Consider the following 14,942-nt stretch of genomic DNA (forward strand, 5'->3'; position numbering starts at 1 on the left):
CAGGGTCAATGGTCCAATCAGGAGGCTAAGTGCGGAAATGTCTGGATATTTTCAATTTTCCCTTTACAATATAATATGGGGATTTCAAAAGATGTGCCTACAAACATTTAAAAGGCCAGCAACGCACAAGCAACTCCTCTCGTATTGCAGGTGTTCATGAGCGACGGTAGCCGCTTTCCATCAGGTGGGCCGTCTGCTCGTTCGCTTCCCTAACGATAAAAAAATATATACTACTAACTAACTTATACTTTTTATACTTGAATGCTCAAGTTTACTAAAGTTACGTTAGTTTAAAAATATATCATATTCCCTTCTATTTCCATACTACAAAGTTCTATTGATTGATTGGGTTTTTTATTGAAATAAAATGGTTCATAATTCTCTTGTAAACAGTAGGTTATGTAGATAGACAATCGAGTGTCAAAAACCTGTTAATATTTAGTCATCTAAACTGACATTTGGCTAACAATTCTTTTTTTTTTTAATTACAACTAAACACGTCATGTTTCCAGTATTACAAAGTCTATATAAACTAAGGTTTCAACAAAAAAATATCACTATTAGTTTTGTTTATTTAAGTATTGAACGAATGTGTTACATTATGAGACCCGGTGTGCATGCATGGGAGAGGATGCAGGATAGCATGCAAGGATATATAAGATCTTTCCTTTTTTAATTTAATTATATTAGTATAGGATTAAAGATTAGTCTAAATTCTGAATTATCGTAATTCCTGTTTGGATCACTTAAAACGTTTTTTGTTTGCTTCGTGCTTCGGAGGGCACGTGGAGCAGCCGTCCGGTATGGTAACAGAGCTTAAATGGTTTAAATACGATGATTTTGCAATATCGGTTGTACATAAACATATGAGAACAACTGCTTCTAAGGTCGAGGCTCATTTTTTAATGAAGGTGTGAAAGAAAATTATCATTTTTTTTTTAAATAAAAATTTAAAATGTATTACAAGTTAAGAGAAGCGTAGACGCAGCCGGTGTATGTGATGGGATGGTAAGTTTGTTTCTTGTATATATAAATTTATTTATTTTATTCTACGTATTTAAACAAAATCTTTTCAGAAGTATCTCAATGTATAATCAATTTGGTAATAAGTGTTTGTAGAGAATTTTTAAGGTGTATGTAGAAAAAATATCGCAATAATATGTTTGTATATTATAAGGATGGATACAAGCATACGCCCGGTCTGATGGTGAGCGGTTACGTAGGCTATGTACACCTGTAAATATCAGCTTTCTGTTTTCGTAGATTACAATAATCGCTCACCATCAGACGAGACGTATGCTTGTTATAAAAGCCACTGAACTGACTTTAGCGTACTCTTAACAAGCTATCGAACATCGGTAGTAAAAAATGAGTTTTATTATATATATATTATGTAGTAAATAGAATATGTAGACATCGTATTATGAGTTAAGTGCTTAATAGCGAAAACAGATATTTGGCTTAATGCATATATTTCGTAAGGGTAAAATAACACGGATTATCTCTGAGATACGATAGCATGGGATTTTAGTTCTCGTAGCATGAATTATAGAATAATAATTAATAGTCTTGTGGCTAGATTCCCATAAAAATAATAAAAACCGATCAAATATTGCAGTTGAAGAATCGTCAGATCGAAATCCTATTCAAAGTGTTCACATATTTATAAATTAGCTTTATCATACTACGTCTTCAAACAGTTTCTTTCATTAGTCATTTATTAAAAAAAAAAAAACAATGTGCATTGTGTCTGAAATTATTTATGATTAAAAAAATAATTTAAATTCAAAATTTAATATTAGAAATATTGTAATAATAATAAATATATTTCACAATTAACAATGTCAAATTCATCCATAATTTATACGTCAATTTATTTTTCATTCTAGTATTTGCGTTAATCACTTACTTATACAAACTTTGTCCTTACCATTTTAAACAAGAAAAAAAGAATTAGCCAAACAGTGCAGCCGTTCTAAAGCGATGCACTTAAACTACCGCTCAAAATTAATTGGTTACCTGCATTAATAATAATAATAATAATATAATTTATTTGCTGAAAAACACGGTATACAGATGTTAGCAATAATATGTTAGGAACAGGCGTGTTTTGCCAAAACAATGGCATGCAAAATTTTAATATTTATGGTAACTTCTTTTCTACTAAATACTACTACTACTAATACTATTAACAAAATATTATTTATGTGCTTATAAAGTAGAATTATTCTTTAGTCCAACAAGTCCTTAATTGAGTAATAACATTTGTCCAAAAGCCATTTGTACAGTGTGTTCTTAAATTTTGTCAGTGTTTTTATATTTATAATATCTTCGGGTATATTATTAAAAATTCTTATACACATATTATAACAATTTTTTTGATAAATCGTAGTCTTAGGAATTCTGTTTAATACTAGTCTATTTGGATTTCTTCTATTTCGCGGGTAATGTTCTTTGGCAATAATAAAGCTGTTTATATTTTTCTTAACAAATACAGCTGCTTCATAAATATACATGCAAGCTAGTGGAAGTATTTTATATTTTTTAAATAGTGGTCGGCAAGACTTCCATGGTGGAAGGCCGCAAAGAGCACGGATACATTTCTTCTGTACCAAGAAAGCCTTATTAATGTCTGTGGAATTACCCCATACTATTAAGCCATATCGCAATTGTGAGGCTACATATCCGTGATATGCCATCAGGGTTGTTTTCTCATCAGTAGTTTTACTTAACCTTCTAAGGACATATACAAATTTATTTATTTTGTTACAGACCTTATCTATTTGGGCTTTCCAGTTGCAATGATAGTCCATTGTGACTCCAAGAAATGAGGTTTCATGAAGTGACTTGATGCTTTCGCTGTTATATTTTATATTTAATCCAAGTTCAGTTTCACCTTTGTTTCTAAATTGAATATATCCGGTTTTATCAAGATTCACAGTAAGATTATTTTCTTTAAGCCATTGTATGATGGAATTAACTGTTAGGTTAATCTCATCTTCAAAACTTCCCAAGTTCTCTGAGTCACATGTAATAGTAACAGAAATGTCATCAGCGAATAATACACATTCATGTTTACAAAACCTTAGGTAAATCATTTATATAAGTAAGAAATAATAAAGGCCCCAAAATACTTCCTTGAGGTACACCGTAGCCATTGAGCTTACTACTTGATTTATATGATGTTAATACTGATTTTTTATCCAGACGAATAATTTCCACATGTTGATATCTATTCGCCAGATAACTCTCTAACCAACTATAAGCTGGCCCCCGAATACCATAGGAGTACAGTTTGCTTAAAAGTACTTTATGAGATACACAGTCAAATGCTTTTTTCATGTCAAAGAAAAGTATTACAGTTTTATTTTTACTATCTATGTTGTCAATTATATTCCTTGTCAAGTTATAAATAGCCAATTCTGTCGATTTATTTTTTTGAAAACCATGTTGTGCATTTATTATTACTTTGAATTTTTCGAAAAATACTGTGAGTCTGTTATGCATTGCTTTTTCAAATATTTTTGCTAAGATAGTAATAAGAGTAATAGGACGATAATTATGTATAAGCAGTGGATCATCCTTTTTGTAGATAGGTTTTACAACAGAATACTTTAATCGAGTTGGGAACTGTCCTTGTTCAAATGAAAGATTTATTAAATACGTCAATATAGGTGATATTTCTTCAGCACAATCTTTTATCACTTTCGTACATATCTCGTCATATCCCTCCGAACCCGTGTTATTTAATGATTTTATAATGTTATAAATTTCAAACACAACGTATGGTTTTAAAAATAGAGTGTTGCTAAGTGTTGTGTTCTGCATTTTAATAAAATTTTGGTCAGTCTTATCATTCCCATTGTTTTGGTTTTTATATGTCAAATCAGTATAATAATCATTGAATATATTAGCAATTTCTTTCGAGTCAGTGATAATTTTTTCGTCAAACTTTATTTCGTTTATATAATTATTATTAATAACCGAGTCAATTTTATTCTGTATGATTTTCCAAGCCGTTAGACATTTATTCCTAGATTGTTTTATGTATTTATTATTTGTAATTTTTTTGGATACAGCTATGCATTTTTTAAGTTTTTTTTACATAAGACATATATTTAATTTGGTTCTCTTGATTGCTGTTTCTATAGTATTCATATCGCAATGTTCTTTTTGTTTTGCAACTCTTTCTGAGACCCTTAGTAATCCACCGTGGTGTTCTATTACTACTTGTTATTTTTATAATTTTTTTAGGAAAATTTGATTCATATAGTAACTTGAATGTATCATGAAAATTATTAAATGCCTGATTAATATCATTTTCACAAAATTACATCAACATTTTGTAAGTTACAAACAATACATTTTAAAGAGATCATTTATTAGGTTTCATTGTTTGTATAACACCGTAAAATACTTATCTACAGTACAACCGTAAACAGCTTATTGTTATTCGCCCACTCCTGGTCATAAAACCATAATAGTGTTAATTTCGAAATTTCTTCAAAGTTAATCTTTCAAGTTGCAATTTTGTTTTGATTTCATTATTGAGAAATACAAGTAAAATATAGAATAACTACAATAAATATTTTTATGTGAGTTATCTGATATCATTTGACCAGAAAATACGCTCTCCATAGCACAGTATTTAAAGTCTACCAATATTTTTTTGTTTTTCACTTCTGAGTTTCATTTTTTTTTTAAGGAAATTGGTAAAACTAAGGAATATTCCCAAGAGAATAGGACCATAATAATCGGCCTTCATAAATTCGGTAAAAGTAATCGTTAGATTTCAAGACTACAGAAGATACCAAGACAAACTGTTGACTATATCGTTAGAAAGTTTGCGGTGGAAGGAACAATTTGCAACAAACGTCGTTTAGTCAGACCGAGAGCTACAACTTCGAGTGAAGATTGGAGTATAGTTATTAATAGCAAACGAAATAAACGATTAACTGCATCGAAAATAGCAGCACAGTTTAACGTAGATCGTGATAAACCAATCAGTGTATCCACAGTTAAAAGAAGACTTTGTGACGCAAGACTCAAGGGATGCATAGCGGTCTCAAAATCACTTCTTAAACCTATTAACAAAAAGAGGAGACTTAATTGGGCAAGAGAATACAAGAATTGAACAATAGCAGATTGGAAAAGGTCCTCTGAACGGACGAATCAAAATTTTAAATTTTTGTAACCAAACGAAGAGTATTCGTAAGGCTGCAGTCAAGCGAAAGAGTGAATGACGCTTGCACTGAGGTTTCAGTTAAACACGGCGGAGGGTCTGTGATGGTTTGGGGCTGTTTTGGTGGCTCCGCCGTCGGAGATGTTGTGCGAATACAAGGAATCTTAAAAAAAGGTTAAAAGATATTGGAAGATAGTGCAGTGCCTTATGGAATCCATTTAATTGGTCCGGGATGTATATTTCAACAAAATAATGATCCGAAACCCAAGTCAAAGCTGCAAGGAATTTTTAAAAGGAAAAGATCAACAACAGGTGTTGTAACTCATAATATGGTCTTCACAGTTCCTGATTTAAACCTCATAGAACTATTGTCAGCTCAGATCAGCTGGATAGACAGATGCGAAAACTGACTCACATCTCAGGAAGACTTGTGAAAAAAGAACTGTAAGACGAATGGCAGAAGATAACCAAAACAACATTGGAAAAAGTAGTAGCTAGTTTGCCGAAGAGTCCACAATTTAAAAATTATCTTCTTTTTATGTCTAAAAATGGCTAATAAATTTATTAAAATAACTATGAAGTAGTTTCACTCAATCAGATTTTTATAAAATGTATTTTACAAGGTGGCTAAATACTTTTGAGCGGTAGTATATGTTCGGCAATTGTTTTTTATTTATATAGTTTATGACAACGATTCGTTAAAATTACGATGAAACGACTTTAGATTCAGCATAATTCAAACATATGGGTGATGCTAATGACTGTGTCGCTACAATAACTTAGCGGGTGTCATTATGGGAATCCAGCCACAGCTGTTATTCGTAGAAGCTTTATGTATATTGTAGTTTAACATTATTATTTTGCAAATAAATACTTTTGTCATTGTTATTTGCAGGAAGCCATTTCCAAAGACGTTGGAGGTCTATCAAGGAATGTTTTTGCAAAGCGACTAATAAAAGGAACAGATTGTACATGTCCTCTGATTCTTTGCTACATCTGCTAGCTTCTATGCGACGCGAGGAGCGAGCCAATATTTATTGTACATGGAATGAAATGAGGCACAGAAATTTGAATGCACATGTCTTGTCTATGGCCAGTAATGTCCCAAAAGAGTTCAGTTATCAATTACCACAGATTAATGTGTATGAAAATTTGAGCGCTAATTTTACAAATCGTAATTCAGAACATATTATCAAATACCAGGAAGACATAACAAAAATACAGAGTAATATAACAAGTGCAGATAAGCAACAAAGTCTTGAAGGTGTTTCCAATGAAACGCATAAAGATTCATTAACGCAGACTGAAAGAGATGAAATGGACGAAGACAAACACTTCAGTATGATGCTTGTACCAATGTTCAAAAAGTTAAACGAAGAACAGAAACATTACGCGAAGATAGAGATATTAAACGTAATGAACCATGCTAGGCACTATCAGCCACAGTTAGAACAGCAGTTGGAGAGTGTGAGACCTAATAAATTTAGAATACAAGAAGATAACTCTGTCATTACACAGCAAAGCAATTGTGATATATCGCGGACGAAGGAGGGGTGTACTACAAATAACTTGACCGTCATTTCGGAACCTGCATCCGTAAGAACGAATTCTGAATTTCAGTGCCTACCCTCAAGTGTTAATAATGATGACGTTATCAGTCGTACTTCAATTGCGTCTCATCATGCTGCAATGCCCGACTGTGCTATTGTAGGTACACCTAATAAACCTATTTGTAAAGTTACATCATCAAATTCCTCTATGGAGTGGCGTTCAGAATTTTCCAGAAGTATAGAAACATCGACGTTCGAGTACAATTGTGCAAAATCAGACTTTGATTTCCACAATACGTCATCTTGAAATAAATATTTGTTGTAATTGTTTTTGTAAATAAATGTTATCGGTATTATTTATCTGCCATCTTTTATTTACTAACATTGATAAATATTGATTTATCACCTTATCAATATATTTCAAATAAGTTATTTTATGTACTAATCAATATACCATAAACATTAGTTTGTATTCTATTTAGTAACAGTTATTACAAAATATTTATTATATCCCTTTGATAGAACCATCTGCCTCTATAAACTTCTTCTATAAAAGAGATTTTTTTTAGGTATTTCTTCACAATATCATCAATTTCTCGAGTCCTCAATTTTGGTACTTATGAATTCAGACATATTATGTATGAAAATATTTCTCTAGGCAACAATAAATATCTTCAGAACTCAATAATGTTCTTTTAAGTAATGCGTCTTAGCGTAGGTAGTTACAAACATTCATATTTAATGCCAAATCCTTTGACATAGCACCTTTGTGAAATCGCTTAAAAATACTCAAAATGTACTTAAGTAATACAATTATAAGGTTCATATCAAAATGAGACGTAAAAATTCGTCTGCATGAGACTCCTACTAATTCTCCTGCTTGGCATACTCGTTTGTTCCGATTTTAGGGATAAGATGTGGTTGTGAAATTATTAGGTACTGTAACTCGACATCTCCACGTCTCGTATACGAGTGTTTCGGTTTGAAGGGTGGGATATGGCGTGAATTTACAGGGTACAGAGGAATAACACCTGAGTCCTCAGGAATGGCAACGCATGGGGGGTATCATAGGCGAGACAGTATACTCTGTTATGTCCATGGTACCGCTCATGTCTATAGGCGACGGTTACCATTATCCATTAGATGGGCCGTCAGCTTGTTTGCCATTCTTAGTTGCATAAAAAAAAAAAAAGTTATTCAACGGATATATCCACTCGTAGACAGATTATTATTATTATTTCTGCCGTTAACTGTCCACTGCTGGGCATAGACTTTCCCCATAAGCGGAGTTTTGCTAGTAATTGCCACGCTAGCTAGGCGGGTTGGCAACCGCAGTTAGTCTTTTAGAGATGTTTTAAGAGGTACGCTGTTGCCCATCCCTCATCCTCCCTTAGTCGCCTCTTATGACACCCACGGACAGACAGAGTATGCGTCCTAAATTATCAAGTATTCGTTTAGATCATGCCAAAGGGATTGGGCTACTGTTTGATTCTTTCTTACACTGTGATACTACTGTATGTGTTGGTACACAGGGTTGGAGGCGTCGCGCGACGAGACCGACGCCCTGGTGGACTGGTACCGGACGCCGCGGATACCCGAGGAGCCGGATTGTTGTGACATATCCAAAGACATTATCAGGTATTGTTGGGATCGTATTTTTTCATCGGATAATCCACAATATCATGCTTGAATATCTTTTGGAAAGACGTAACTGTATAGGAGTTCTGTTTCACTTGTAACGACCTTCAAAATACAAAATTAATAATACAGAATTAATTATCTTGTTTTATTCCTTAAAATACATTTTAAGGAATTAAAATAAAAAAAATAAAAAAAACGTATACGTATGTGTTTGTGACCGAAGATGTATTAAGATAGAAAAACGCTAACATGTTTTTAGGAGCGTTATGCACAAATGTGGCAACCGTGGAATTAATCAATTAAAAAATGAGTTATTTTCAATATTTTTGATTGATTATTTAAAAAGTGCTCTCGTAGCGAACTGAAACGTTAATCGTATAATATGATTCTTATTAGTGGCAATTTGGATTTTAATGACCAAAAATTATTTAAAAACTTCCGAAGCAAAATACGAAGTAGATGCAAAACTTTTAGTGATACATTTATGTGTATTTTTTTTTATTTAATAATAATAGTAGCTATACACTGGCGGGGCACCAGTGAAGAAAGATAGGTGAGAATGAAAAGCCAGGTCAGTTAGCCCAACGTGACGAATACACCTGGAATTCAGCACGATGGTTGCCAGGGGAGATCACGGGGAGTTCGACCTGGCAAGGTATATTGCTAACAATGGATCTGGTAGTCAGCATTACTAACAATCCCTTTCCCTGCCAGTACTTTTTAATGAATAGTTCAGAAACATTGAGAATTTTTCTATTGTTGTTGAAAATTGACAGATAATTCCGTCGTTATAGTTATAAATCTGATTTGATTATTCAGTAGCACGGTGGGTCGGAGTACGCTAGTGGGCGCGGGGTTCACGGTGCAGCACTCGCGGACGTCGTCGCTGGGCGTGGACGACGACGCGCGCGCGTCCGGCTACCTGCCCATGGCGCCGCACGAGCCTACCACCGGACTCATTTCAGCCTCCAGCGGGTCCGTGTGTAGCGGTACGCCGTCCACGGACCCGAGGTTCAGGTACGTGTACTTATATACTTCCACGAGTTATGGCCCCATTATATTGTTCTATCTGTTTACGACGTAATTTGCCCCATTGTTGATAGTTCCTCTTACTGGGGTTTTTTTATTGGGTGATAATGTAATGGTATCCTCGCCTCTGTTAATTGGTATACGCTGGCGGGGCACCAGTGGGGGATGATAGGTGACGATGAAAGCAGGTCAGTTAGCCCATCGTGATGAATTCCACTAGAGTTAACCACGATGATTTCCAGGAGGAATCGCATGGAGGTCGATCTGATAGGGTATATTGCTAGCAATGAGTTAGTTAGACCCTATTACTAGCAATCCCTTTCCCCCCTCTTACTGGGGGTTTGAATGGTCATATATTATTGAACATAGGCCTCTTCCATAAGGAAGGTATGGAAGGTATGGTAGTTATCACGCTTGGCAAGGTTGGAATCACAGTTAGGCTTTGGCGATGTTTTAAGAGGGACGTGATGCCAATACCTCGACCATTTGACGACTAATATGATGATATTATTGAACTTCCAGAAGTAATTATTGTACACGTTTTAACGCATCATTGCTTTTACAAAATTTCATGACTATGTGGTTATAAATTTTTATAGCAAGCTATTTTAAATTAGTATCCAAGTTTAAGCATTTCGTATATACTGAAGGTAGTATGTAAGATTGCTCACTAAATAGGTAGTGAGCTCATTGTTATTCCCAAGAGACTACAGCATGGGGTTCTTCAAAAGGGGGGTAAAGAGGTTTCTTCAGGGTCGGCAACGCGCGCGTAATACCTCTGGTATTGCAGGTCTTCATAGGCTCCGGTAACCACTTACCATCAGGTGGGCTGTATGCTTGTTTGCCACCTTAGTGGTATAAAAAAAATTCTTCATTTAAGCCCTCATATTTGTTCACCAACATTGGGATGACAGACCCTGTGTTATTTTCGAGTCCACTTTAAAATCTCTTAGGTGCGTTGTTTTCAAAATTAATTAATGTACTTTTCGAAACTGTGGTAAACGGTGTTGGTGGCAAATTTACTCAATGTTTTCTTTGATTAATATTATGTACTATAGAATGATCATAGTTAAAATATCTGCCACTTCGTTGTTTTTAATTGCCCTCGTCTCTGGATGCATGAATATTGCGGTGCAGCGAGTACCAGCTGGAGCCGGCGACGTCGCACATCGTGTCGGAGGAGCGGCCGCCGCGCGCATACAGCGTGGGCTCGCGGCCGGCGGGCGGCGGCGGTGCTGGTGGCGGGGGTGGCGGGGGTGGTGCTGGCGGTGCGGGCGGTGCGGGGGGCGGACGCAGCGAGGGCCGGCACCGCGCGTACAGCGTGGGCGCGCGCTGCCGGCCGCCGCCGCCCGCGCCCCGCCAGCACCCCTCGTCCGCGCCGCTGCTGCCGCGCGCCTCCGCCGAGGACCTCATGGAGCTCGACTTCTCCGCCAACTCGCCCGCCGCCAAGGTACGCACGCACTGCACACTGCACACTCCACGCTCCACACTCGTATGTTATCAAAAAGAAACATTTCTATTTTATTATACACTATTGTATATATATCATACGATCCTGTTATACATCGAAGAAGGTTCAACCTTCAAGAAAAGAGCATATTCCTTTTTAAAAGGCCGGCAGCACACCTGCAATGCCGTAGGTGTTGTGGGTGACCATGGGCGGCGGTAGTCACTTACCATCAGGTGAGCCGCATGCTCGTTTGCCCCCTGTGTTGTAAAAAAAAAGTATGGACTCGATTCTAAACAGATTTCATATTTATTTTTGTCAAAATTCTAGTACATTCTTTTATAGAACAAAATTTTAAATTATTTAAGTCCTTCGAGCCGGATAATTTTTTAAAAGGGCTTTAGAAATGTAGAAGTTTACTTTTACACTTTCATACATAATAATGCAAACGATAATATTTATTACCTTGATAATATGAATTTAATCAACTGTCATTATAAGTAATATTAATAATTTCTTGTGATCATCTATAATGCACAAAGTATTTTTATTGGTTACGTCATAATAAAGTACAGAAAAATAATTGAATGTTATTTAACAACAGTCTCTATTTCTGTATACATAATAATATTCCAAATATAAACAACATAACTAAGTTAATTATTACTTGAAAGAAATTATCGATTTAAAATTTTATTGATACAGGTTGTGGTCGCGCGCACGCCGCCCTCGGTGATCGGTTTCAGTGAACTTCGCAACCGCCCCACCGTGGACGAGTACGTGGACATGTCGCCGCGCAACACTGGATACGTGGAGATGCGGCCGGGGGACGCGCCCCGCTCGCCGCCCACTCTGCCCCTCTCGCCCCTCACACCCCCCACGCCCCTCACGCCTCTCACGCCCGCCGCCCTCCTCACCCCGACCGTGACCATGTCACCCGCCGCGACCCCGGATGGCTACGTCGAGATGAACTACACTAGAGCGCCGACGCGACCGATAACGATTGCGGCTCGAATACCTTCAGTTCCGTTAAGTGTGTCGCCGCCCGAGGAAGCCAGGCGGAGGCGAGAGCGTGATCGAGAACGGGAGCGAGAGAGACAACGCGAGCGAGAGAGACAACGCGAGCGCGAGCCCGGCACGCCGCTCGGCTCGCAGATGTTGTTTCCGCTCTCCCCCGACTTGCCGATTGCGATACCTGATTTGGATCCAGCTGATATGTTTGAAGATGCACGAGGTTAGTACATTTTGCATTGAGCTCTATAACGGGTTGAAAGGATTATGATGTTTCTCGTAGAAGACTTATGGTCGAGAGTTGGATAATGATAGGCTATTGAATTTAAATTCACCTTATCTTAATTCAAATAGACTTGTATGGTTTTGTATTTTTATATATTTTTTTTTGATGGGTGAAAATGGTATGGTAACCCCGCCCGCGCTAACGGGATACGCTGGCGGAGCACCAGTGAAGGGAGATAGGTGAGAATGAATACAGGCCAGTTAGCCCATCATGATGAATTCATCGGGAATTAACCATGATAGTTTCCAGGGAGAACTGCGAGGAGGTCGACCTGGTTGGGTATATTGCTAGCAATGGGATTCTCAGTCTCCATTACTAACAATCCCTTTCCCCCCTGTATTTTTATATTCATTCTATGGTTTTATAAAAGTGATTGTAGAAAATGAGGTTCAATGGTGAACTATTCCGTCTTATTTAGATAAATTTCAAGATCGAAAGGTGGCGAAACGATAATATGAATTTAAACGTTCCCTGATTCTTGGTGATAAAAAATCACTAACAAGGAAATCAAGGGGCGGTAGCCTCTCCTATGCTCGACGAAATGTGGACATGTCGAGTGTTACGTTCAGGGCAACAGTTGATAATGGGTTGTGGTCGTACGCAAACTTACAGAGGAGTCGGTGCAGCAGCACCTGTCGACTGTCCGCGAGCTATCCGAGGAGTGCGGCCGCCGCAGCCCGCCGGCGGGCGCGGGCACGAGCGCGGGCGCGAGCACGAGCACGAGCACGAGCGCGAGCACGAGCGCGGTGTCGCAGTCGCCGCAGTACGTGCGGCTGGCGCGGCCGCCCGACCCCGCCGCCGCGCTGCGTCCGCACCAGCTGCTGCAGCCGCACCGTGAGTCGCACCGCCCGATACATTGTTATTTTATTTTTCTCAAACATGCTTAGAAATGTGAGCATTATTTTGACAACCTTCTTCGAGATAAATCGAACTTGCGGTACTGGTCGAGCAGCGGCCGGCAACAGTTGTATGAAAATCCATATCTGTCGTGTTTTGCGGCCAGATAAATTACTATGTAAACTCATATCTGTCCTGTAATTTAAAAATGGAATGACCTTTTACTTCGGAACATGACTACCAAGGAGGTAACTAATAAAAGGTTTTATTTAAATTTCGAACTGGCTTGCAAATAGAAAGCTGTTTATTGAAAAAAAACAAAGGATCATTATGGCGCGTGAAAAATTATTATTGTTCGTTATTCGTCATTGAACTTAAAAAGTAAATTTGTGTTTTTGATTTCCGCGCATTGTTTGAGAAAAGTATTATACAAGCCTTAGCCTTGTGTGTGCCTCGGCTACACCTCAGCCCACATTTCCACGTTTATCCATCAATGCCTCAGTTGCTGGCCGCTGCAGTAATGTACTATATTATATATACCCTTCTTATATTATAAAAAAAAACAGATTTTATTTTTTATTTGTATATTTGTGTATTTATATATTTGATAAATTTACTTATACAAAGCTACATTAACAGTAAATAATATTGGTTGTATTCTATTTAGAAACTTTTGTATATTTTAAATATATAATGTGTTTTATATTTTACTTTATTACTTACTTAATTTATTAATATATCGATATTACACAATTCACCTGAAAAGAGGAACAACATTTTACGCTATTATTTCAAGAATTAAAAGCAATTTAAAGTATTTATTGTAACAGTAAATCTTGATACTTTCCTGTAAATGACAGTGAATGACGAGTTATTCTGACATATGTCAGACTAATAAATGTCAAACGACTATATTTACAAATATATTTTAAAAAGTATTAGAATTTTAAGATTTTTACCTACTTAATTTTTTATGTTTATGAATTGGTTGATTTACTGGTATAAGATGTTAATTTGGAGCGTGTTGTGCCGGTACAGAGGAGGCGGGCCCCGCGGCGCCGCTGGTGGTGGCGGGCGCGAGCGGCGCGGCGCCGGCGCGGTTCGTGGTGGAGGCGGCGGCGGCGGCGGCGGCGGCCGGCGCGGCGGCCGGCGCGGCGCCGCCGCTCAACTACGCGGCGCTGGACCTGGAGCCGCGCGTGGCGCCGGCGGCCGCCGCGCCGCGCACCTACACGCAGATCGACTTCCTGCGCAGCGAGAAGCTGCACGCCGCCGACGGCACGTAGGTACGCTGCGGCCATCGCCGCCCAGGGACGGCCCGCGGACGGCCCGGGGAGCTCTCTGTGCCGAATTTGAAAATCCACCCCTAAAGCGAACCTTCCCGTTCGCCGCGAAGGAGGACTTTGCTGATTTTAGTTTCGTGCGACCTCCCCGGCGGCCGTAGCGCAGCCCAGAGTTTGGACACCGAAGTTTGTGACGTGTTGAGTTGTGCTGGAAACGAGCCGGACGATCGGAAATCGTATTAACAAAGTATACTCAAAACTGCGTTTGTGTGGCACCGTTGCCCGTTTACCGTTTGTGATATCACGTCGGCCACGCATAGATGTGTGGTAGTAGTTCCTTTGCCTCGTTTTTATATAAGTACAGTTTTAAAAGTTTTATTTAGATGATACGTTTCATTTTAAAAATTAATAGAACCGAAATTGATTTTATGATACATTATCACATTTTTCTCAAAATTTTTAAACATTATTGATTGGCACGAGAACGTTTTATATAGAATACTGATTATTTTTTCTTATTATTATGTTAACATATTAGATTTTTTTTCTATTATTCCCCTTTTTATTGTAATAAAAACAAAACATTAAAAAAAATATGGTACCTGTAACATCATTTTCTCATAACATAGTTTGTATATATACACTTTTAAGTTCTTAATCTACCTCATCTTTATCTAAA

The 14,942-nt window shown here is 37.7% G+C and overlaps 2 protein-coding genes across 7 annotated transcripts in view; both read left to right on the forward strand.

Moving 5' to 3' along the window:
* The window catches only part of LOC113516157 (insulin receptor substrate 2), a 45,208-nt gene extending 30,809 nt beyond the window's left edge, over window positions 1-14,399 (forward strand). For 4 of the 6 annotated variants that reach the window (XM_052895552.1, XM_052895554.1, XM_052895555.1 and 1 more), the window contains 6 exons: window positions 8,265-8,370; window positions 9,193-9,390; window positions 10,540-10,852; window positions 11,555-12,083; window positions 12,759-12,980; window positions 14,022-14,399. In XM_052895552.1, the coding sequence (XP_052751512.1) occupies window positions 8,265-8,370; window positions 9,193-9,390; window positions 10,540-10,852; window positions 11,555-12,083; window positions 12,759-12,980; window positions 14,022-14,266 (1,613 nt within the window). In that variant the 3' untranslated portion in view covers window positions 14,267-14,399. The remainder of the gene's footprint in view (window positions 1-8,264; window positions 8,371-9,192; window positions 9,391-10,539; window positions 10,853-11,554; window positions 12,084-12,758; window positions 12,981-14,021) is intronic. The other 2 variants (XM_052895553.1, XM_052895557.1) reach the window with 1 other exon arrangement.
* Window positions 183-7,092, forward strand: LOC128200845 (uncharacterized). The gene is made up of 2 exons (XM_052895558.1): window positions 183-1,008; window positions 6,078-7,092. Exon 2 carries the CDS (start codon window positions 6,155-6,157, stop codon window positions 7,037-7,039), a length of 885 nt encoding a protein of 294 aa, XP_052751518.1. The 5' UTR covers window positions 183-1,008; window positions 6,078-6,154; the 3' UTR covers window positions 7,040-7,092.
* Window positions 14,400-14,942: the final 543 nt, after the last annotated feature.

This window comes from Galleria mellonella, unplaced genomic scaffold, assembly GCF_026898425.1.
Source record: "Galleria mellonella isolate WM207_F2 unplaced genomic scaffold, CSIRO_AGI_GalMel_v1 utg284, whole genome shotgun sequence".
NCBI classification, from domain to species: domain Eukaryota; kingdom Metazoa; phylum Arthropoda; class Insecta; order Lepidoptera; family Pyralidae; genus Galleria; species Galleria mellonella.

What these genes read in the sequence shown, in the direction of transcription:
- LOC128200845 (XM_052895558.1), top strand. Translation starts at nt 6,155, where the DNA reads ATGTCCTCTGATTCTTTGCTACATCTGCTAGCTTCTATGCGACGCGAG.